This window comes from Rana temporaria, chromosome 1 (genome assembly GCF_905171775.1).
Source record: "Rana temporaria chromosome 1, aRanTem1.1, whole genome shotgun sequence".
In the NCBI taxonomy this organism is placed as follows: Eukaryota; Metazoa; Chordata; class Amphibia; order Anura; family Ranidae; genus Rana; species Rana temporaria.
In genome coordinates, this window is record NC_053489.1 from 534553984 (window position 1) to 534577741 (window position 23758).

General features: G+C 47.2%; 1 protein-coding gene across 11 annotated transcripts in view; it reads left to right on the plus strand.

Moving 5' to 3' along the window:
- Window positions 1-12314: 12314 nt before the first annotated feature.
- RAPGEF2 (Rap guanine nucleotide exchange factor 2) overlaps window positions 12315-23758 on the plus strand; it is a 336977-nt gene continuing 325533 nt past the window's right edge. For 7 of the 11 annotated variants that reach the window (XM_040332440.1, XM_040332459.1, XM_040332477.1 and 4 more), the window contains exon 1: window positions 12316-12641. In XM_040332440.1, coding sequence (XP_040188374.1) covers window positions 12573-12641 — 69 coding nt within the window. In that variant the 5' untranslated portion in view covers window positions 12316-12572. Of the gene's footprint in view, window positions 12642-23758 lie in introns of all 11 variants that reach the window. The other 4 variants (XM_040332432.1, XM_040332519.1, XM_040332527.1 and 1 more) reach the window with 1 other exon arrangement.

Below are 23758 nucleotides of genomic sequence, written 5' to 3' on the forward strand. Positions count from 1 at the left end.
CAAGTCTTATCATTATGAATCAGGCTGACATCCAGATTCATTGGAACAAAATGACAACAAAACACATCCAGATTATCGTAGCTTAATAAACTATGTTTATGAAATGGATTAATCATTGCTTAATAATAAGATACCAGGCTGTTTGTGTAAAACCGCTATAAAAAATATTGTAGTCTTATGTGGTTAATAGTTGTAATTATGGTATTATTCAGTCTTATAATGTAGGAACACATATAATGTGAATCACAATATAACATTCCAACACCTCTTATGCCCTGTACACACGATCGGTTCGTCTGATGAAAACGAACCGATGGACCGTTTTCATCGGACGAACCGATCGTGTGTGGGCCCCAACAGTTTTTTTCCCATCGGTGAAAATAGAACCTGTTTTTAAATTTTCGTATGGTTAAAAAGACGATAGAAAAAACGATCGTCTGTGGGGAAACCCATCAGTCAAAAATCCACGCATGCTCAGAATCAAGTCGACGCATTGAACTTAATTTTTCTCTGCACGTCGTTGTGTTTTACGTCACCGCGTTGGACACGATCTAATTTTTAACCGATGGTGTGTAGGCAAGACTGATGAAGATCAGCTTCATCGGATATCTGATGAAAAAATCCATCGGTTCGTTTTCATCAGACGAACCGATCGTGTGTACAGGGCATTAGTATTGTGAAATGATGCAGCATTCTTCTAAAAAAGGCAGCTGGTACCTTTTTTGCCAACTTTAATTCAGTCATGTCCTCCCATCATCTTCTTGACCGTGGGAGTTGTAGCTGCATTGATAGAGGGTGAGCAGAGGCATGACATAATGACAGTGGGAGAATGCATTCTCTGTGTCAAATCTTACTACTTTGCTAGCCACAGCTGGTGTATTGACAATGAGGCATCTACTAAGAGCTCCAGTCAATCACACAGAGGTTGGGCATTGGCATGACATAAGGGTAATGACAACGAGGCTCCAGCTATTAGCTCCACTCATAGTAGCACATTATGAAAGACTTACCTGAAAACAAAGCCCTCCAGCGGTGCGCTGTCACCATTGCCAGGGCTTCCATCTTCATCTGGTCTTCCTTCCGGGTTTTTGGGCTCTGTCCAGGCCTGGCAAAACCATAAGGTGGCTTAGGCAGCCTGGAGGGGGGACAGTAAAATCCAAATTCTCAGTCACTTGCTGGGAATTTGGATTTTTTAATTACCTGCATACCTCCCAAAGTCATGGATTGCACTCCACTCAGTGGGGTTATTCTGATCCTGCATGTCTGCACTCTCTTCCTATCTCTCCCTGTCTCCCCTTAATCTTATTTTCTGTCATTAGTTGCTAGGACTGCCTGCGTCCTAGCAACCAATGATGTGCTTTGCAAGAGCCTTGATTAGGAAGACGCAGTGGCGGCCAGTGGTAAATTTTTTTGGGGGGGTAATTTTTCTTTGGGGGGCATACAGAACCCCCACCCCAGTTTGTCAGTCAGGTCTGGAGAACTCATCCCAGCTATGGTGGGCAGCGCTTCTCTCCGCCGGCTTCCCTTGCTTGGTGGCGGCTTCCCCCTCCCCTGTTCTCCACAGGCATCATAGCAGCTTCCGTTTCCTTTCTCCTCCTCGGTGGCCAATTGGGACTCTTCTCATTTTTGGCCAATTGGAAAACAGGTCTCAGGCCCGCTTCTGATTGGCTGGATTGAGGATCAGTGTTACAATAGCAAATAATAATTTGCTAATGCAACACCTGGGTGGGCTCATAGCGCAATGCTCTGCGCCAGAAGCCCACCCTATATTAAAGTCTATTAATCAGATGCTTCAAAAAAACACTCCAGCCACTGTAATTCATGCGGCCGGTGCCCTGAAAGATCCACCATTGGGAAGAAGACTTTTTTATAAGCTTACCTTTAGGCAAAAGTGACAAAGCACAGTTTACTACCACTTTAAATGGCATATTTGTTTTGCAATGGTCCTTTAATTTATTTTTGCGTGTTTTCTGCCACCAAGATATTAATTAATGCTTTACAGGTTGGAAAAATAGGATTTTTTGTACTCGCCGTAAAATCCTTTTCTCTGTCGTCCATGGAAGGACACAGCTCCTTAAATCTTGACAAGTGGATTTATGTTCCTGTTCACAGGAGAGGACTAGGCAGAAACATGTTAGATAATTAAATACATGTTGCTTTAACAGAGTTGAACAGCCCGGCCCAGGGGGCGGTCCCTCCAGACATAACCCTCCTTCCTGCAGTATGCAGCCTCAGTTCGTAACAAGCAGTACAAACCTAAAAAGGAGAAGAGGGTGCTGTGTCCGCCCATGGACGACAGAGAAAATGATTTTACGGTGAGTACAAAAAATCCTATTTTCTCTTATTGTCCATGGACGGACATGACGTTCTGCCTGATCCACCGAGAAATGGTGGCTGACGAGACCGCCAGGCCCCTTTTGTGGACCCGACATGACACAAAAAGTGCTCTGCACACATGTCTTTGGAGTGTGGGAGGAAACCGGAATCCCTGGAGAAAACCCACGCAGACACAGGGAGAGAGCATGCAATCTCCAGGCATTTTAGCATCAGAGTCCGGACTTGAACCCGTGACTCTCCTGCTGCCAGGTGAGGGAGTTAACCACTACACCACCGTGATGCCCATACCAACCCAAGTGAGGAGTCCCCCTCACAAGGAAGGTTCTGGTCCACAGACAATACAGAACCAGGGACGTGACAGCCAGGTCCCAGTCTGTGACAGAGCAGTCCCTAGGGGATGGTGGGGGGAGGGGGCACTATTTAACCCCCCTTAACACCCGCACGCCGCTCCAACAAAGTGTCCATGAACCGCAGGTGCAGGAGCTCCAGCAGCCACCTCTGGCATGTTGTGAGAGGAAGAACCAGACACTGACTCCATTAGACAGCTCTCAGGGACCCATGTCAGACCTGAAAAAATTCCACCCTCCATGCTGCGCTAACCGGGGGTTACCCAGGGGACTCACCAATCACCAGAGGAGACCGGTCAGCGCCACTGCCTACCCTCAGAACACAGCGTGTGTTTGTGAGGAGAAATGCTGTGAGGTAAAGCTGCTCAAAACACCATTAGGAGATCTGTGCTGCGCTAATATGCTTAGCACTAGAGGCAAAATCACCTCCAAAATGTCCGCCGGACACCTCAGAGCAGGAACGGCCACAGAAACATGGCCGCATGCAATAGTAAACTGCACCATAGCGCGGCCACAACAAAATGGCCCCCAATAGGAATTCCTAATGGAAGCAGCAGGCTACAAAAAATGGCACTGGCGCCGAGAAAATGGCAGCAAAATGCCGGGACGTGACTGAGAAGGCCTAAGGAGGCCCTTCCAAGCAAATACACCCCCACAGAAAAAAAAACAGGCCAGTCACCCCACAGCCCCCTGGTGAGAAAATGAGCCCCCCACAGGTCCACCCCGGCAGCAATAGACATCAGAGGGAAATATGACAGAGAGCAGAGAAGGGAGGAAAGGAGGACGCCCGAACCCAGCAATGCGCAGCCATACCAACCCGCTGAAGGAGCTGTTGGTTTGTTTTGGGTGGCATGTTACCTCTGTATCTCCGCCGTCTAGGGTACTTGATGAGAGTTGTAGTAAAGGGAATGTCCACAGTGTCTTTTCTGTGCTTTTATTACCCAGCCGGGTAAAAACGATTAAACAGTAGAAAGGTGAAGGGATAGCAAATAGGAGACAGCAGATTCAGGTGTAACTGCATACAGGGGAAACAGTCCTGCTTCCAACAACACTTTACTTCACCACTCCAGCCGGACAGGCCTCTCTCACCAGCCTGGCAGCCAAAGTGTCACTCGAACTTAGGATCAAGTCTCTGCCACAGACCCTCCTAAAAGAATGGATACAATTATGGTCCGGAATCCTCTCTCAGTAGATTCAGCACCTGGATCTCCTTCAGGTAGTTTTGCAAAATTAGCGACTTACAGGCGACCAACATCCAGCCTGTCAGATCCCAGGTAGTCCCCCGATGAATGGACAGGCCCATCCTGGACCACCAGCCTTGTGCTTGGTATCCTTCGGACAGAATCCTCATCGGTCAGCTTCCTCCAATTGGACGGACAGCTCGGGACCCCTCCAGATTGGGGACCCAGTCAATCACTTGGCCCAAACAGCAGATCAATTGCTCCGGGCCAACGTGGTCCCGGAACCAGGAACACTGCTACCCACGCACACCCCGGGCATGAGGGCCATATGGGGTGTTGTGGAATGACTACCCCAACGGTGGGTGCCACACGAGGAAGAACAACCTTCGAGGCAATGGCGTCTGCCCCCTTGATACCCCTCCCCAGCATGCACAGCGAGGCGGCCAACCCCTGACTGGCTGCTAAGGAGTGATACTCAGACTCACTTGACCCCACTGCTGCCACCTGCCGTCCGGGGGTGACGGGAGTCCCCGAACAAAAGGTTAGCCCACAGCACAGCCAAGCTAGAGCAGAGACCCAAATTTAAACAGTCAAACTAATTCAGAGCTAACTATTTCTCTGAATTCTCCCCTAAATTTAACATAGCACTGGCTCTGAAAGTAGCCAGGTGCTACACACATATACAGTATAAGAACAGTATATATGATTATTTTAATAATGAAAATAATCATACTATTTAATGCCTTGCGCTATGCTTAACTCAGCCTGACTTGTAGTAAGGATTTATTGCTAATGCATACATTTCCTTACAAAGGCAATGAAGCACATTCCTTGCAGGTGTGTGCATGACTTTTGCATGGTGCAGGTGTTCAAGGATTAGATTTTATTACTAACTAGGTGACATTCCTCTATCACATTACCCTTCTGTACTTGGATTTTTTTCACAAGTTAATTGTATTGCATCAACGTACATACAGTATCTCACAAAAGTGAGTACACCCCTCACATTTTTACAGCTGTGTACAGCTTGTATAACAGTGTAAAGTTGCTGTCCCCTCAAAGTAACTCAACACACAGCCATTAATTGTCCAAATTTGGCCCAAAGTGTCAATATATTGTGTGGCTACCATTATTTTCCAGAACTGCCTTAACCCTCTTGGGCATGGAGTTCACAAGAGCTTCACAGGTTGCCACTGGAGTCCTCTTCCACTCCTCCATGATGACATCACAGAGCTGGTGGATGTTAGAGACCTTGCGCTCCTCCACGTTCCATTTGAGAATGCCTTACAGATGCTCAATAGGGTTTAGGTCTGGAGAAATGCTTTGCCAGTCCATCACCTTTACCCTCAGCTTCTTTAGGAAGTCAGTGGTCGTCTTGGAGGTGTGTTTACTGTGTTTCACATGTGTTTTCTGTGTGTTTCTTGTGTGTTTTTGGGGTCTGTGGGCAGGGGGTTTATCGGAATCTGGGAGCCCACTTTTATAAGCTTGGCTTGCAAACACAGTCACACAAAAGTTCTCTGAACTTTCGTCCGTCAAGAACGCGGTGAAGTTCAATGCTTCCAAGCATGCGTCGAATTGTTTTCGAGCATGCGTCGGAATTGCTACAGACGATACTATTTTGTGCTGCCCATGCTGCTTTCTTTTCTCTTTTATTTTACCTTTACCCTCTTATCTTTTATAATGGATCTTGCTAAGAGAAATATCTAATTTGGCACAATCCATTTGTAAGAGGACTATAGGAAGCACAAATGTGGAAACAATGATTTTTAAAGGGCCTGTCAGAGCGGTAATCTCAGTCTCATGTAATGTTTTTTCTTCAGTCCATGCCTAGAATCATGTCTCCAATCCCACTGTGTTTGTAGGTCTCTGACCATCTCTTGCAGTATCTCAGCACTCTGTGACCATTTCTTGCCAAATCCCTGTAGTCTTTGGGCATTTCTTGTTACATGTCTGACAGCTTTCTAAAGCATTACATTCTCTCTATACATCAAGAGTTGACCACAACTGGTCTAATTCACTAACAGTCAGTAACCTATATCCCTATGTTTGTTTCAGGTCAGTGACTGAAGTAATGAAGCCAAACAGTTATGGATTACTTATGTTATATCTTGGGCCCAAAGCTGTTTTCAGTTCATGGGGTCCCTTTCAGTTCATTGATCATGTGCAAACAGGAACTTCATTCACCCTGTCAACATTTTTATCTACCCCCATGTTATGCTGGGCTGTCCTCAATTTAGACTGTACATTGTTCTGCAATCCACTGCTCTGGTGCCACAGCCCAGTTCCTGTGCCATCTCCTCAGTCATTAGAAGTGAGCTGCCTTTTCTGTGTTCTTGCAGCCAGCTCCAGATGACATATTCCAGCTCTGTTCACTGGCTGCTGTGCACCGATATTCTTGTAGCCTCCTGGGAGATGTGATGGGGATAGCCCAGGAAGCAAAGGGAACAAGACTGAACATTTTCACCCAGTCAAAAATGGCACTGGTGGCCTCTAGGACGCTGAAAGGGTTACTATTGTTCTATGCAAGGAAAATTATTCTTCTCCAATGGAAATCCCCGTCAGCTCCAACCCTAACCTTGTGGAAAAAATTAACTTACCTAGCGAGAGGTTACCCCAAAAAGTTTCACAAGGTCTGGGACATTTAGGTAGAGGATCTCCCGATTAGTAGATTACCGTACAAAAGACCAGGTGGACATGTATACTGTATGTAAGTGAACCCACATCCAATCCACACATTTAAGAAATGTGACTTCCTTCTTGTTAAATGTGGCTTACTACTATCCCTGAGCAGCTGTTACCTATCATACTCTGACAATCTCAGTAGTCATTGGAGCATGGAGTTTTGTTCTAGTGCCAATAATGGCACTACTGTTAAGAGTTTTTTTTAATAAATTTTTGTTTTTGTTTTTTATTGTGTTGTATGTGGACCAAGCCTGGGTATGCCCAATAGGCTCTGTTTTGTATCTAAACTTGAAACCCAATAAATAGAATTAAAAAAAATGGCACTGGTGGGCGAGGCCAGCCAACTAATGTGACCCTTGGGGATGATACTTTGCATTCAGGGGCACTATATGCATTTTTGTTTTGCTTCTGACATAGGATTATGAAACATTTCTACTTCTTATTAAATGCAGTGTTTGAATTTTGAATTGAATTGTATGCAGTGGAATCCTCTTTATAAATGATGCATGTAATGGTGACAGATAACAGGGAATATGCATACAAATGCCTAAACTGTATTTGAGCACCACAAAACTGAAAATTATAATTTATTTCTAATACAATTGTAATTCATGTCTAATATTTAAAGCAAACTCACAAATCCATCCAATCTCTACATGCATTATTTTGTAGAGAATTTGCTTTGAAAAACACCTCATTTGTTTTTCTAGTCATCTTGAGTAAGGGCAGATTCATGTAGCATTTACTTCCTGGAATCCATCTGCCCTAAGCTGAGAATGCTCCTCCGTCCCTCCACCAGATATAGGGGAAAAAAATGCTCATGAAGACTGCTGACAGACATCATTTTGGCCTAGGCCAGAAACCAGAAAGCAACTAAAGAAATGTAAAAAAGTAAATAAAATATACTTTCCTATCTACCGTATTTATCGGGGTATTGCGCGCTCCGGCGTATAGCGTGCACCCCTAAAGTGGACCCGCATTCCTGTGGAAAAAAGATTTTTGTACTTACAGTTTTGGTGTCTTACGCGGTGTCCATCGGTGGCCTCGTCGGGTCCGGCGTCCGTCTGCGGCTTCGGGTGTCCTCTTTGTCGGGTCCGGCGTCCTTCTGCGGCGTCCTCCCCGCTCGATCCCCGCTTTCCCGCGCCGAGTCCTGTACGTCCAGGACGTGAGCGCGAGAGGAGCCAAGCCTGCCCGACTATACACGAGTGTACTGCGCTCGGCATATGCCGGCGCAGTATTCAAACTCGGCGCGGGAAAGCGGGTATCGGCGTATATCGTGCACCCACGATTTTGCCCTGATTTTCAGGGCAAAAAAGTGCGCGGTATACGCCGATATATACGGTATTTACTAAGGCTAGAATCAAAGGGAATTAAAAATGTTGATTGCAAGAGTTTAGTTCCACTTTAAGTGACAACTTTAGGGCTTGTTCCTACCACTTGCCTTGAACTGCATTGACCAACGCAGTCCCTATGCATGGACACGGCAGATGTCCTTGTATTGCAGACAGTCCCAATCACTGCACTAAAAGCTTTCCACCACTGCTCCCCTGACTGACTTCACACCGCAAAAAAATCCTCTAGATCCGTTCCAGATGCTTTTCTGCATCATATTTTTTTTTTTTTTATAATTCCTTTATTTTTCATAGAAAGCACATTTTACAGCCAAAGTAAGTAACAGAGATGTATAATAAAATCAACATATAAGCTGGCCTGGCAATACACAATATTGATGGCGCAAATCAACATATAAGCTGGCCATCAACACAATATTGATGGCGCAAAGAAATAGCGCGGTTTAGAAAACATTTGTCGGTGCATAGAGTCGGGAAGGCATACATGCAACTACATGAGAGACCCAAAACATATATTCATAAATGTAAAACTATGTAACCAAATAAGACTCTTACGGTATATCGGGAGGCAAGGCATCCCAATGGCCAGCTGAGCTCAGAAATGGGACATTGATGTAGGGATAATGTAAACAGGGATATTCAGTATGGGCTTTTTTATGGCATTTTTGATGCCTTTTCGGGTGCAATTTCAGACACTTTGGCCTGGATTCACGTAACACTTACGTGGCGTATCTCGAGATATGCCGCGTAAGTGTAAATGTGCGCCGTCGTATCTGTGCGCCGTGCCCACAGAACTAGATACGGCTGAAAATAGGCTTCCTCCGACCGACGTAACTTTCCTACGCCGTCGTATCTTGGGCGCATATTTACGCTGGCCACCTCATTGCAAATATGCAAATGAGTGAGATACGGCGATTCACGAACATAGTTGAGCCCGGCGCATAATATACGCCGTTAACGTAAGGCGTACGTCCGGCGTAAAGTTATTCCGCATATAGGAGGCGCATCCCATGCAAAGGTGTGGATGACGGAACAGCCGTCGTATTTTAAGTTGTTTACGTAGTACTATGTGAATAGGGCTGGGCTTAGGTAACGTTCAGTGATTCGACGTATCTTAGGTGTTCGTTACGACGTGATTCTGAGCATGCGCACTGGGAAGTGTCCACAGGATCAGCGCATGCGCCGTTCGTTCGGCCCATTATTTGCATGGGGTCACGGTTCATTTAAATGGATCACGCCCACCTTCCACCTACTTTGAATTAGGCGGGCTTACGCCGACGATTTTACGTTACGCCGGCGCAACGTTGGGAGCATTTGCATTGTGAATTGGGTGCTTGCCTCTCTGCTTTACATCGGCGTAGCGCATATGAGATGCGCTACGCCTGCCTAAAAATGCGCCGATCTACCTGAATTTGGCCCTTTATTTTTTATTTTTCTGTACAGCGGTGCGGTGCTTTTTGGTGCATTTTTTACGTTTTTCACTACGTTCCAGTACAGTTCTGTGTAGGAGAAAAGCAGCATGTTGTATTTTTTTTTCTGGAACTGAAAAGCACAGGAACACACTACAACGCTGGTGTAAACTATGCCATTGGAACACGTATAACCTACTTTCCATTACTTTTTGATGCAATGCATGTTGTGTAAACTGGCTCTGAAGATTGCTGTCTCCAGGCAGTCTTTGACCCGCTAGTAGTTACAGTATAAAAAAACTAAAGCGAAACTGTTCAACTTCAGAAAGTCCGACGTAGAATTATTAACATTATCCAGTACTAGGGTAATCTAATCTAGTTGTTCCCTTAGAGGCAGACAAATAAAAGCTCAAACGCCTGTAAAAGCTGATTATTTTTTGGCTGCAGTGTGCATGAGCCCTTTATGCTGTTCATTCAATTAGGAGCTTAGTCATAGAGTGAGGATTGTAGGATAGGACATCTTTATTACAACTGAATGACATACATTTTTTGTGAAGGATTCCAAACATCAGTCTGATACAATGAAACCTGCTGCTAATAAGTCTTTTTCAAGAAAATCACATGAAATAAAAAAATGTAACATATCCAAAATATGCAACATAATAATCATTCTACAGCCAAATAAAAACTATGTTACTTCACCCAAAGTCAAGAATGTCATGTGACACATTAGTCCAGGGAAAGGTTATGTATGGATGGAGTGTACCTGCCGTAAAGGTTTTGGCTGGGGCGGGAGTTTGCGGTGGCGGTAAAGCGCCGCTATTTTTAGCGGCGCTTTACTGCTAATTTCCCAGCGCTATTCGGCTGCTAGCGGGGCGGTATTACACCCGCTAGCAGCCGAGAAAGAGTTAAAACCGCCCGTCATGCGCCTCTGCAGAGCCGCATTGCTGGCGGTATAGCCGCGCTGTCCCATTGATTTCGATGAACGGGAGTGGTGAAGGAGCAGTATACACACCGCTTCTTCACCGTTTCAAAGATGCGGCTAGCAGGACTTTTTTTTCACGGCTAGTGCACCGCTCCTTCGGGCTTTCACACTGGAGAAACAGCAGCAGCTGTTTAGGGTCGCCTGCAAACGGCTCCAGTGTGAAAGCGGTCTAAATCTACTTGCATCCACAATCTAAGACTAACCTATCTAGTCCTGTAAAGCAAAAATCACTATACATAACTTTTCTGACGCCACCCCGGTCCAGCCGCACGCTGAGCTGTCAGCGGATGACTTCTCTGTGTAGACGTGTGCAGTAGAGGCAGCTGACAACGGAAGCCCCATAGTAGGTCTATAGATGACGTTACTTCCCAGACACTTGCCAGCCGTTGTCGGCTGTCTCTTCTGCACAGCTTCTAATGCTGGAGACGGGACCGGTGCGGCTTCAGAAAAGGTATGTATAGCGATTTTTGCTTTACAGGGCTAGATAGGTTAGTCTTAGGTTGTGGATGCAAGTAGATTTAGAGATTTTAGTTTTAGGCTGAACTTCTACTTTAAGCACTGGCCACACCATCTGGAGTAAAATTTGTTTTACCCTGGTATCATCACTGTTGTTGGGAAAGGATGCATGCAGGATTTGATGGAATATGTCTGCAGGTCTGAGCAGACCCAGTGTGGTCTCCAGTGGCGGCCCATCCATTAGCACATGATTAGAGCCGGAGGCTGGGAAGGGGTTAACACTAGGGGGCGAGGAAGGGGTTAAATGTATTCCCTGGGAGTGATTCTTACTGTTGGTGGAGGGGACTGACTGGGGGAGGTGACCGATCTGTGTCCCTATGTATAAGGGACACAGCATTGGTCTCTTCTCTTCCTGACAGGACGTGGAGCTTTGTGTTTACACACAGAGCTCCACGTCCCTCCTCTGTCACTGCCGATCGTGGGTTCCTGGCAGACATTAAGGCCGCCAGGCACGTGCATCGGCATCTCAGCGATGCGCCGGGCACAGTTTTTGCCTGCTGCGTGCCCCCAGCGGTGCCAGCGGGGAATGCAAATAAAAGGACGTCCAGGGACGTCCACCCGGCAGTTGAGAGCCGGGTGGAAAAAAATGGGTGGAACACTGCTTTACAAATGGGTGGGACACTGCTTTAAAAAACAGCTATTCTTCACACAGAATTTGAATCAGGCGATCTTTGATTGACTGATCCGAATTCAAATCGTTCTGAAAATGTGGAATTTGATAGAAATTGAATAAACAAAATTAAATTAAGCGAATTTTTAGAGAAATGAGTTACTATTTAATTTGGAGATTTGGATACATTCGAATCTCTGAAACAAACCCAAATTGTCCGAAATTACATTCAGACCGAGGAGAATTGCACATGTCTAGTAGACTTTCCTTCAGGATGTTCAAACATTGGAACATTCATTTGTCGTTCTATCATTAGTGGGGTCAAATGGAGGTTGGTTATCGAGTGAGGAGAGAATTCGAAGGAGTGGGACATTTTTGAGGAATGTGCATTCGAATATCAAACAGTGAATGTTGTTTTCTTCCATTCATTCCAAAATCGTTAAAAGCAAATATAATCATGAAGTGCTGAGAATTGTTGTTGGGAATCTACAAGCCACCCTCATAGAGGAATGTGGAGTCTGTATGTCTGCCATTGAAGGGACACATATGTCTATCAATGAAGGGATTGGACAGGATTTCTTTCAGTGAATGAAGCCAAGTAACGTAGTGTGTGTGTACATTAGTCGTTGTACATTAGTCGTTGTACATTAGTGTGTGTACATTAGTGTGTGTATTATTCGGTGACGGTGTACACGAGCCAGGGCAGCTGTGTGTGGATCAGACAATGCGGTGTTCTGCTCCCCTCAGGAGTCTCCCACCTCAGCATCAGCCCGCCCCACCTGTGTGTAGTACGGCGGATAGCTGCACTCTCTGTGTGTTCCGCCGGAGGGCAGCACAGAGCCGACAAGTGCGTTCCAAGGCTGAGACAGGAAGGGGAAGGAAGGGGCGGTGTGGCCGTCTTGCTCCTCCCCCTCCCTCTTCCTGCCCTGTGTGATGCTCCTGTGTGCCCCTCTCACCATGGCTGCAGTGCTGAGAGCCCAGTGTGTGCCCGCGGGGGGGATGTGCCCGCCCGGGAGTCTATGAGTGCCAGGACGGGCCTCTTTCCCGCACTTTCAGCGCCGCACAATAGAGCTGATAACTCCGGACTAGTTGGTGTCGGGGAGGGCGGTGTAGCGGACTCCGGGCTCTCCTCCCGGGACTTCCCTCCACCGACATGGCGTCCTATGTGGATAACAGTTTCCGACAGGCTGTCATGAAGCCCCCGGCTGACAGGAGCCCCCAGGTATGAACTCTGAACTGTCTGTGTGTCCTGTGAGGGGGGGACCGACTGACAGCTGGGGGGCATGGACCACAGGGACTAGGGCAGGGCTGCTCACCTTCTAGACCAACCCCTTAGATTGTGCTGTAGATCTGGGGCCCCTCAGGGGAGTGGCTGTGCTGCAGATCTGGGGCCCCTCAGGGGAGTGGGTGTGCTGTAGATCTGGGGCCCCACAGGGGGAGTGGGTGTGCTGTAGATCTGGGGACCCTCAGGGGGAGTGGGTGTGCTGTAGATCTGGGGCCCCTCAGAGGGAGTGGGTGTGCTGTAGATCTGGGGCCCCTCAGGGGGAGTGGTTGTGCTGTAGATCTGGGGCCCCTCAGGGGGAGTGGTTGTGCTGTAGATCTGGGGCCCCTCAGGGGGAGTGGGTGTGCTGTAGATCTGGGGCCCCTCAGGGGGAGTGGTTGTGCTGTAGATCTGGGGCCCCTCAGGGGGAGTGGGTGTGCTGTAGATCTGGGGCCCCTCAGGGGGAGTGGGTGTGCTGTAGATCTGGGGCCCCTCAGGGGGAGTGGGTGTGCTGTAGATCTGGGGCCCCTCAGGGGGAGTGGCTGTGCTGTAGATCTGGGGCCCCTCAGGGGGAGTGGCTGTGCTGTAGATCTGGGGCCCCTCAGGGGGAGTGGCTGTGCTGTAGATCTGGGGCCCCTCAGGGGGAGTGGTTGTGCTGTAGATCTGGGGCCCCTCAGGGGGAGTGGTTGTGCTGTAGATCTGGGGCCCCTCAGGGGGAGTGGTTGTGCTGTAGATCTGGGGCCCCTCAGGGGGAGTGGGTGTGCTGTAGATCTGGGGCCCCTCAGGGGGAGTGGCTGTGCTGTAGATCTGGGGCCCCTCAGGGGGAGTGGCTGTGCTGTAGATCTGGGGCCCCTCAGGGGGAGTGGTTGTGCTGTAGATCTGGGGCCCCTCAGGGGGAGTGGTTGTGCTGTAGATCTGGGGCCCCTCAGGGGGAGTGGTTGTGCTGTAGATCTGGGGCCCCTCAGGGGGAGTGGGTGTGCTGTAGATCTGGGGCCCCTCAGGGGATTGGCTGGTTGTGCGGTAAGTCTGAGGCCCCTCAGGGGAGTGGTTGGCTGTGCGGTAGTTCTAGGGGCCCCTCAGGGGAGTGGCTGTGCGGTAGTTCTAGGGGCACCTCAGGGGAGTGGCTGTGCGGTAGTTCTAGGGGCCCCTCAGGGGAGTGGCTGTGCTGCAGATCTGGGACCCCTGAGGGGAGTGGTTGGCTGTGCGGTAGATCTGGGACCCCACAGGGGAGTGGTCAGGCTGTAAATCTGGGGCTCCTCAGGGGAGTGGTCACACTCCAGCTCTGGGGCCTTGGAACACAACCTACCCCTGAGGAGCCCCATATTTACTGCCTGACCACTCCCATGTGGGGGCCCAGACTTACCGCACAGCCACTCCCCTGAGGGGGATAGGTCATGTCATAGGTCGGGGGCCGCCTAAGTGTGGCTCTCCCATTCCAGAGTGCTGCAAGTCCCGGTCATTGTGGGACCCGGTTGGGTGTCAGTCATTATTGATCACCATATAGAAGCAGTATTGTTTACCTCTAGTATCTGTATTCTTGAAAAGTTCACCACACACAGTACAATCTGATTGTACAATCTCCTTTAGATCTGGCAGCATCATTTGTAGTACAAGCCTCCTCCTGATTGGTTAGACTACACAGCCTGTCTTATTACAAAGATCTAATAAATCTGAAGTTGATTGTGATGTGTGTGGTGACCTCTGCAGACTTTATTTTGGGTTGACTTTGATTGTTATTGAGCTAAACTTCTCATATAAAGTGTATTTGTGGTTGGGCCGCATTTGTCGGTAAGCCCCCCCTCCCACCTCTGTTTCCTGTGTGATCCTCCTTCTATTGTGTGATGTGTACACTGTCAGATTCTGCTGTCATTGTGTAATGTTTACTGTCAGTGAGCTGCAGCGGAGGAGCTGTCAGTGTCACCCATAGGAAGCCCACCCCTCCCCCTCCTGAGGACTGGACTCTTCTGGAAGGTGCATTGAAATTCCAGTCCAGGTCTGGAGGCTGGGATACTGTACAGCTCCCTCATTGACACTCACATGTGGCCCTCAGGGCCCTCACTATTGGTTAGGTGAGCTTTCCATAGAGTTCTGTGATAGTCCGGCCCGAGGATTCCTTCCATCACATAGAAACTTTGACCACCGCGACTCTTTTTAACCCACAAAGCCTAAACCATGAAAGAGATTGCTTCACTGTTGTATTGAAGAATTCTTTCTGATCCTTTGTTAGGTAAAGCTGACAAATCTTCACTTAGAACCAATGTATCCGAAGTTTGGCTTATTGGTGTGACCAGCGTCCTTATTGGTCCCATGACTTTGTGTTGGTGGGCTGCTTGGGACATTTTGCAGGGAATTGCCTTCCCATCAGATCTGCAAGTCACATGTAGTTCTTTCCTTTGTAACAGAATCACACAGCAGATGTACAGGGCTGTCTGTCACCCTGGAGTAGTCAGCATAGTAGTGTGACCCTCTCCCTCACTTGTCATTGTATTCCTTCTACCTGTGCATTGTTGGCTAGTCCCTCATTTCAGGGAGATGACAGAGGAATTTGTTGGCCATCCTACTTATCTAGTGCAGTGGTGGTCAGCTTGAAGATCATAAAGGGCTGCATGACAGCAGCTCATTTCCATGCATTGGAGTGCACCTCGACACCTGAAAATTTCCATTTTTGCTATATTTTTGTTACCGCAACATACACTTAAGATGAGGGGGGATAAAATAAGCCCCATTGTTGGCAGTAATGGCTACTCCCAGCAGTGATGTCACTGGCTGCAATAGTATCTTCCAGTATTTTTTTTCTGTGGACACAAGAATAACCCCCAGCATTGGAATCGTTGACCACAATAGGAACACCTGCATTGATGCCAGTAGATGCAATAATAACCCACAACGTTTTTTGTCAGTGAAAGCAATAATACCCCCCCAGAATTGGTGCCAGCGGATGCAATAATAACGTGCAGCACTAGTGCCAGCGGATGTAATAATACCCCCCCCCCCAGCATTGATGCCAGCGGATGTTATAATAACACCCAACGTTTTTTGGTAGTGAAAGCAATAATAGTGCGCAGCATTGTTACCAGCGGATGCAATAATAACCCCCCACAGCATTGGTGCCAGCGGATGCAATTATACCGAGTAGCATTGGGGCCAGTGGATGCATTAACAATCCCCCCCAGCATTGGTGCCAGTGGATGCAATAATAACGCGCAGCATTGGTGCCAGCCGATGCAATAATAACCTAGAACATTGGTTCCTGGTGGATGCAATAATAAACCCCAGCATTGGCGCCAGTGGATGCAATAACAACCCCCCCCCCCCCAGCATTGGTGCCAGCGAATGCAATAATAATGCGCAACATTGGTGCCAGCCGATGCAATAATAACCTACAACATTGGTTCCTGGTGGATGCAATAATAAACCCCAGCATTGGCGCCAGCGGATGCAATAACAACCCCCCCCCCCCCAGAATTGGTGCCAGCGAATGCAATAATAATGCGCAACATTGGTGCCAGCCGATGCAATAATAACCTACAGCATCGGGTCCTGGTGGATGCAGTAATAACCCCCAGCATTGTGCAGTTGTCAGTGGTATGCTATTTAAACCTTCCTTCATTAGTAGTCTGTGAGCCCCCCCCCCCCAAACCGTTCCTGCATTGATGGTCAGTGGCAGTTTTATTTAAACCCCCTTTCCCATAGTGGTGGTCACTGGACACACACCCACCCACCCACCCTCATTCAATGTAAGAGGACACTTGGCTGACCACCAGTGTATGGGAGCACTTCAAAATGACCTCCAATTTGGTCTGTGAAGAATGTAAAAAAGAGTTTCACTCACTTTAAGCCCTGCTTCACACCAATGCGTCTTGACAGTTCAAAATTGCATTACAAGATGCACGCTATTTGCAATAATAGAACTGTTCAAATCGTTGTGACTCTGAAAAAGGTTCCTGCGCTGCTTTTCTGCAATTTCATTGCGACTTGCATTGACTTCTGTTAAATTAAGTTGCAAGCTGCAATGAAATCGAATATCAAAATCGCACTGATTGGCGGCTTTGAAATCAGGTTGAAGCGACACAATTTCAAAGCTGCTCTGGGAACCAGGGCTAAAACAGTATTAAATCCAAAAGCATACATTTTATTGCATTGTAGCTTACCAATTCTTAGATGTGATGGTTTGCAGTAGTTGTCTTTTCTAGGCTTCCTTTCCTTTATTTTCACCTGGTGATCTGGACAGTAAGAGCCGGTTCACACAGGGGCGACCTGTCAGGCGACTCAGCCACCTGACAAGTCGTGGTCCGCAGTAGTCAATGGAACCGTTCTAATAGGAGCGACGCAAGTCTCTTCGACTTAGAAAAAGGTTCCTGTACGACTTTGGGGCGACTTGCATTGACTTCAATACAGAAGTCATTTTGCAAGTTGCCACTCCAGTCGCCTTGAGATCGCCTTGCCAAGTCGCCCCCAAAGTCATGCCGTCTGTGTGTGAACCGACTCTGTTGAAAAGAACCATCTCTTCTGCAGATGTATCAGTTACAGGGATGAGACAAACCATTTAAAAATGACAGGGGTGCTTAGAGAGTTCCGCTTCTATTTATTAATGTAAAACCTTTTAAAAGGAACAAAACTGTTTGCTGTAACTGATTATAAATTATTTTCTGGAGTTTGGCGTCAATTTGTTAGTGTATCTAAATTGGCTTATTACTGTTCAGATCACCATGTGAAAACAGGGGGAAAAGAATGCAGCCACCACATCTAATGATTGGTAAGCTGCAATATATTACATTTGTGGTTTGATTTCATCCAGGCCATCTCAGGTAAGGCAGTTGCAGACATTGCAGTCTCTAAGCTGCATACAGTACACTGACTCGGCAAGCTGGAAGTGGAAAGGTGGGTTACAAAGTATAGGACTAGCGGGCACAGCTGTGACAGGCAATGTGGGTGGACAAGGAGGCAGGCCTAGTGGGCAGTGCTACTTCTGCAATCCTCTGTTCCCCAACAGTTTGGGGGACCCAGCCCAACACATGGCGGGCATATAAGGCACATAGAGAGGCCATATGTTGGGCACCAGGGCTGTAGAATAATAAAGGTAGATGGCACTTCCACTTTATGTTGTCTACTCCCTTTTGTTTTTAGCACTTAAAGTGTTTTTTAAGCCACTATGGTATGTTTATACCATCCCCTCTGTTGGATAACATGTGTCCTAGTATCTGTCCTTTTTTTTTTTAAAAAAGCTGATTTCTACCTGATTTCCCTGTGCCTCCCCGACTCTCTCCTTTCCCAATCTGACAACTCCAATCGGCGGGGCCAAGAACTTTCGCTGATGGTCACCCGGGCGGAGAGGAGGAGAGAGCCGAGGAGTCACGTGCGCACCAAGAGGCGCATTGAAATCGGGTAGAAATTTTTTTTTTTTTTTTTTTTTTATAAAGCACAGATACTAGGACACATGTTATCTAATAGAGGGGAGGGTATAAACATGGCATCGGGGAGGGGAGCAGAGCGGAGTTGGTATGAGCTGACAGGCAGGGAGGGGGAGGAGAACAGGAGAGCTGCGGATAAGAGAGGCACGTAAACTGACCACAGTGTCAGGGCTCAGTAGCCATTATATACCGTGGTCAGTTTACAGGAGGAGGAAAGGAACCAGGCAGGATTAGCCTGGCTTTTCAGGTGATACAGCAGATCAAATTACACAACACAAGCACTGTGCTGTATAACATGTCCAGGTTTACACTGATGCGCCTGAGGAAAGCGGAGTCTGCCGAGCGGACCGCCCATGCGCCCATGTGAAAGGACCCTTAGGTCTCTTCCACAAGAGGCGCATTCTGCCAGCTCAGCGGGAGATCGCTCTGTTGATCTCTGTTGAGCCGGTGGATGACAGATTTGTCTGCTCACTGAGCCGAGAGGGGCCTGTCAGAGCACTGCTGATTCCTATGGAGAGAACGGACGAAAACGGACAGCCATGTCAGTCTTCATCAGATCCCATCCGATCCTCTAGATCCGGGGTCTCCAAACTTTTTAAACAAAGGGCCAGTTTATTGTGCTATAGACTTTAGGGGGGCCAGATTTAGTATCATTGGGAGGAATAGTGCCACATTGTTGGTATATGTTCCCCATCATTGGTACTATTGGGATGAATAGTGCCCCGTTGTTGGTGTCAGTGGGAGAAATGGTGCCCCATTGTGCATGTCAGTTGGCAAAATAGTATCTTGTATTGGCGAGAAAAATGGTGCCCAAGGGCCGGATAATGGCATGCAAAGGGCCACAGTTTGGAGACCACTGCTCTAGACAGATGGCAGAGAAGTGTCAGCGGACACTTCTCCACTGACATCCGTCTCCCCATAGGAGTCAATTGATGGCCCGCTCGGATCTGCCTGAAAAACGGACAGGCGGATCTGAGCGGGCTTTTCATGTGAAAGGGGTCTTGGGGAACAGAATCCATTTTTCTTTTGGGTAACAAACACTTTAGGATATCACAGAGCTGCCATGTGTATACCAATTCACAATTTTTCACACCTGATTCCTAGACAATATTTCATAAGATCATATTTACAAAGCAGTGAGTGTGACATTCACCAGACATTCACTGGATATGGAAACACATTTTCTGCGAAATTGTAATGAATGTTTGGTGAATGTCACATCCCCAGCCCGCCACATACATCCCTAAGTATTTCTAACCTGATTTGTACATTCAGCATTGCTGTGGATGACAAGTAAACCTAATTACACACTTTAAGTGGACTAATAAAGTGTCTGAGACAAACGTCTACACTGGAGCACAACCAATCAGATGATATTTTCTATGCTGCCAAATGGTTGCTATGAGCGATGGCACCAGTTGAGTTGCCTTGGACAGTTTTTGTTATGTAGCCAGCCAATGCTGATCTGGCCTATGAGAACATCGCTCCCTGGGTGTTGTGCTGACCCAGTGGCTGTAGTACCTTTGCGGATTCTGATCGCTCTGACCCACACGCTTGTCGCAGGTCAGTGGCCTTGAAAGTATTGAAGACAAAGGCAGTTGGACAACAAGCATTTTTCGAAGGAGGTTGTCAGTGGCAGGCTCTATATATGTCAGTACAGGTTCTCTTTGCATCTGATAAATAAAGGCTGCCTATGCTCCATGTCCTGCTGTGGAAGATATATGGATATACAGCTGTGTATTTGTGTACATGTGTTGTGTATCTGACATGTAGTCTGGCACTTTAAAACTCTGCAAGAAAGCCATTGGTTATTTATAGATCTTCCTGCAAGACTGCACTGACACAATTCTGCAGAGAGGCCTGGAGTGTTGGCACACAGATAAGTTGGTTGTGGTTTAGGAGCACTTCATTACACTCATCTTATCTCTAGCATTTCCTCCCAAGATTTGTTGTATGTTTCATGTTACTTATCACAGGGACAGTCTGCTCTAAATGCAACTAAAGATAAGTGTTGGTATAAGGCCTGGTCCTGTGGACAGCAGTGTGTGGTTTTGGCCAATTAACACATCAAAACTGAATGAAACTACTCGCAACACAAGAAACGCTGCATTGCTCATTGTTGTGAGGGAGAGTCACCGTGTATAGCTGGGTACACATCCACACTAGCGATGTGGCTACAGGGATCACCCCTGCTGTGCTGTAATATTCTGACAGCAAATTCTAACGATTGGCTTCTGTTGAATAGAAACGGCTACACAGTACACACAGAACATAATGTATATGGCTCCTGCTAAACCAGCCAAATTTCCATCCATGTGTACCCATGTTAGAACCCTGTACACATGGGCCGAATGGAGACATTGCCCCGTGTATATGCCACCCTGTCCGACAGAAGCCTGCATCTGTCAGATGAGCATGCTGGAAAACCAGCAGCTGACCGATTCCCGATATAACGCTCTCAGCCAATGGCAGAGAACGCTGATCAGAGTGTTCTGGCGGGGGGGGGGGGGTGGCATCCTCCTATCAGAACACAACAGCTCAGCAGGAAAGATGGCTATACTAACTTCACATAGTTAGTACAGCGTCTCCGACTGGAGCTGGTCATTTTTTTTTTTTTTTTTCGATCTGCTGGATTGAACGAAAAAAACAAACCTCAGTGTGTACCAGGCTTAAAGCGGGGGTTCACCCTATCGACGGGAAAAACATTTTTTTTTTTTCTTTTACCTTTAAATCAGGCATTGTAGCGCGAGCTACAGTATGCCTGTCCCGAATTTTTTCCCCCCATACTCACCTTGTAGTCGTCCATCGAAGATACCGGGGAATGGGCGTGCCTCTGGAGACGGAGGATGATTGACGGCCGGCTCTGGCGCGTCACGCTTCTCCGGAAATAGCCGAAATAGGCTTGGTCTTCACGACGTGTGCGCATAGCCTGTGCGCACGCGCCGTGAAGAGCCGAGACCTACTCCGGCTGTCTTCGGGGAGAGTGACGTGCCAGGGCCGGCCGTCAATCATCCTCCCTCTCCATAGGCACGCCCATTCCCCGCGGGAGCCGAAATCTACGATGGACGACTACGAGGTGAGTACGGGGTTAAAAAAATCGGGACAGGCATACTGTAGCTCGCGCTACAATGCCTGTCTCGATGGTAACATCAAGTACGAGAGGGTGAACTACCGCTTTAAGTATGTTTGTTCTTTACTGAGATATTTATGAAAACACTAGTAGTAAATAGTTAACTTAACCTGCATTAAGCTACCTCCTAACACCTTGAACAGTCATGGAGCTTACACACACGTCAATGCACATTTGTTCGTGCATTGAGGCGCAACTCTGGGAATTGCACAGAAATGATCTGTACAGTGCCCGCCCCCACACACTGCAAGGGTTAAATCAGGGTTTGACAAATTTGCTTGGAATCAAGGAGCCAGCTAAAAAAGTTAGGAGCCAGAAAACGCGACCTGTCCCGCCAAGCTCACACGCAGAAGCAAATGCATACGTGAGTAGCGCCCGCATATGTAAACGGTATTCAAACCACACATGTGAGGTATCGCTGCGATTGGTAGAGCGAGAGCAATAATTCTAGCTCTAGACCTTCTCTGTAACTCAAAACATGCAACCTGTAGAATTTATTTAAACGTCGCCTATGGAGATTTTAAAAGGTAAGTTTGTCGCCATTCCACAAGCGGACGCAATTTTGAAGAGTGACATGTTGGGTATCAATTTACTCGGCGTAACATTATCTTTCACAATATAACAAAAATTGGACTAACTTTACTGTTGACTTATTTTTGAATTAAAAACAGGTGTATTTTTTCCCCCCAAAAAAGTGCGCTTGTAAGACAGAAAGTGACAGAAAGTATTTCAACAACCGCCATTTTATTCTCTAGGGTGTTAGAATAAAAAAATATATATAATGTTTGGGGGTTCTAATTAGAGGGAAGGAGATGGCAGTGAAAAGCACATTAGAACTGCTGTTTTACTTGTAATGCCAACGGCCACTACAAAATGGCGCCAGATCCCAGATGGAAGCTTAGGCCTGCAGAAGGCCACAAAGCCGCAGACTCAATTACCGGGGGGGGGGGGTACGGGGGAGGTGGGGGCGCATGGAGACACAGGATCCTGTGTCTCCGTGCTCCCCCGCCACGCCCGCCGGTAATTGAGGCCGCGGCTTTGCGGCCTTCTGCAGGCCCCGGGCACCAGGTCACAATTTCTTGTCGCAATTGTGACCAGGTGCCTGTATTTTGTCGAGGCCTGGGTTAAATGCTTGTTGACTAGGGAGTAGAGAAATAAGGTACAATACTTGCCTTTTCTTGGCTGTGGCAGGTTTCTGCACTCTCCCCTCCTCCCTGACACTCTGGGCATTCCCTTGCCATCCTTTCATACAATGCAGGACTGTTGGCCCTGTGTTGTACTTGATAGCATCACTGTGAAACTGTCGGCAGGGTGTCTGATCATATGGATGGAGTGAGAATCGGGCATTACACCTTATTCCTCTGCCCCTTGATCATTGCAAGTCACAAGGGTACTTTTTCTGTGACTCTTGGAGGTGGGCTGTAAGACAAAAAAAACACATCTACGTTATTTTTGGCATTGAAGAGCACCACAACTCAGGGTCTTCACATTTGTGCGTTGTGGTGCACTATAGCACAGCTACATTTTATTTACTGTATAATATGTGTTTGGGGCCCCCACACAGAATAGCTGCTACAAGGCAATGGTGTGAATCCACCCTAGACTATGACTTAATCTGTAGTGTACAGTTGTCGTGAGTTATAGGTAGACTGCCATTGCTGGCCTCCTGAAAAGCCTAGGTGTCTTTGTTTGCGTCCCTGACCCAGAATAAGCAGCAAATGAAAGCCAATGAAAAGACAAAATAACTCTCTCTAAAATTGTTCATCGTCAGTAAGGAACCCGTAGGAAATAGGATTTGCAATAACAACCTCTGTATTGGCAGATGTGTTTTAATGCACCTAACCCTAGTGAGGCTGATCTAATGAAGGGTTTGAGCCATCGGATAACAGAAGAGAATCTTCACACAATCATGTGCATATGAAATAGGTAAATGGAGGCTTTCTTTTCACATGATTGGGCAATTGCTGTCAAACTTCACACATTTTATTGTGTGAATATTCTCATATCTTCTAGGCCAGATTCACACTTTTCTTTCTGTGTGTTGTTGTTTTGCATTATGTCATGTTAACACAAGGGGCTCCCTAAACACAGGAGCTTTTGTTTCTCCTGACACTGATCAGTAGTGCATTACATGTATGCATTGTGGTGTATGTCAGAGCTGCACTGAATTAGTGCATTGGGACCGCAATACACTAATGCCTGGTACACACAATGAGATTATCGGCCGAATGAATGTCCGTTTTTTTTTGCATGCTTGTCTCATGTTGAAAATTAAGATTTTAGTAAACTTGCAAAAATTCTTGTACGACAAAATAAAAATGTGGAAGTGATGTAATGTTAGTAGTGTATTTGTATTGTATTTTCAAACAACAACTGGCGATTAAATGAAAATCATACAATCTTTTATCGTATGAGAAAAATATTTGTGCTTGTCTTAGACCCCTTTCACACTGGAGCTTTTTGCAGGCACTATTGCGCTAAAACTAGCGCCTGCAAACGGACCCTAAACAGCCGTTGCTGTGTCTCCAGTGTGAAAG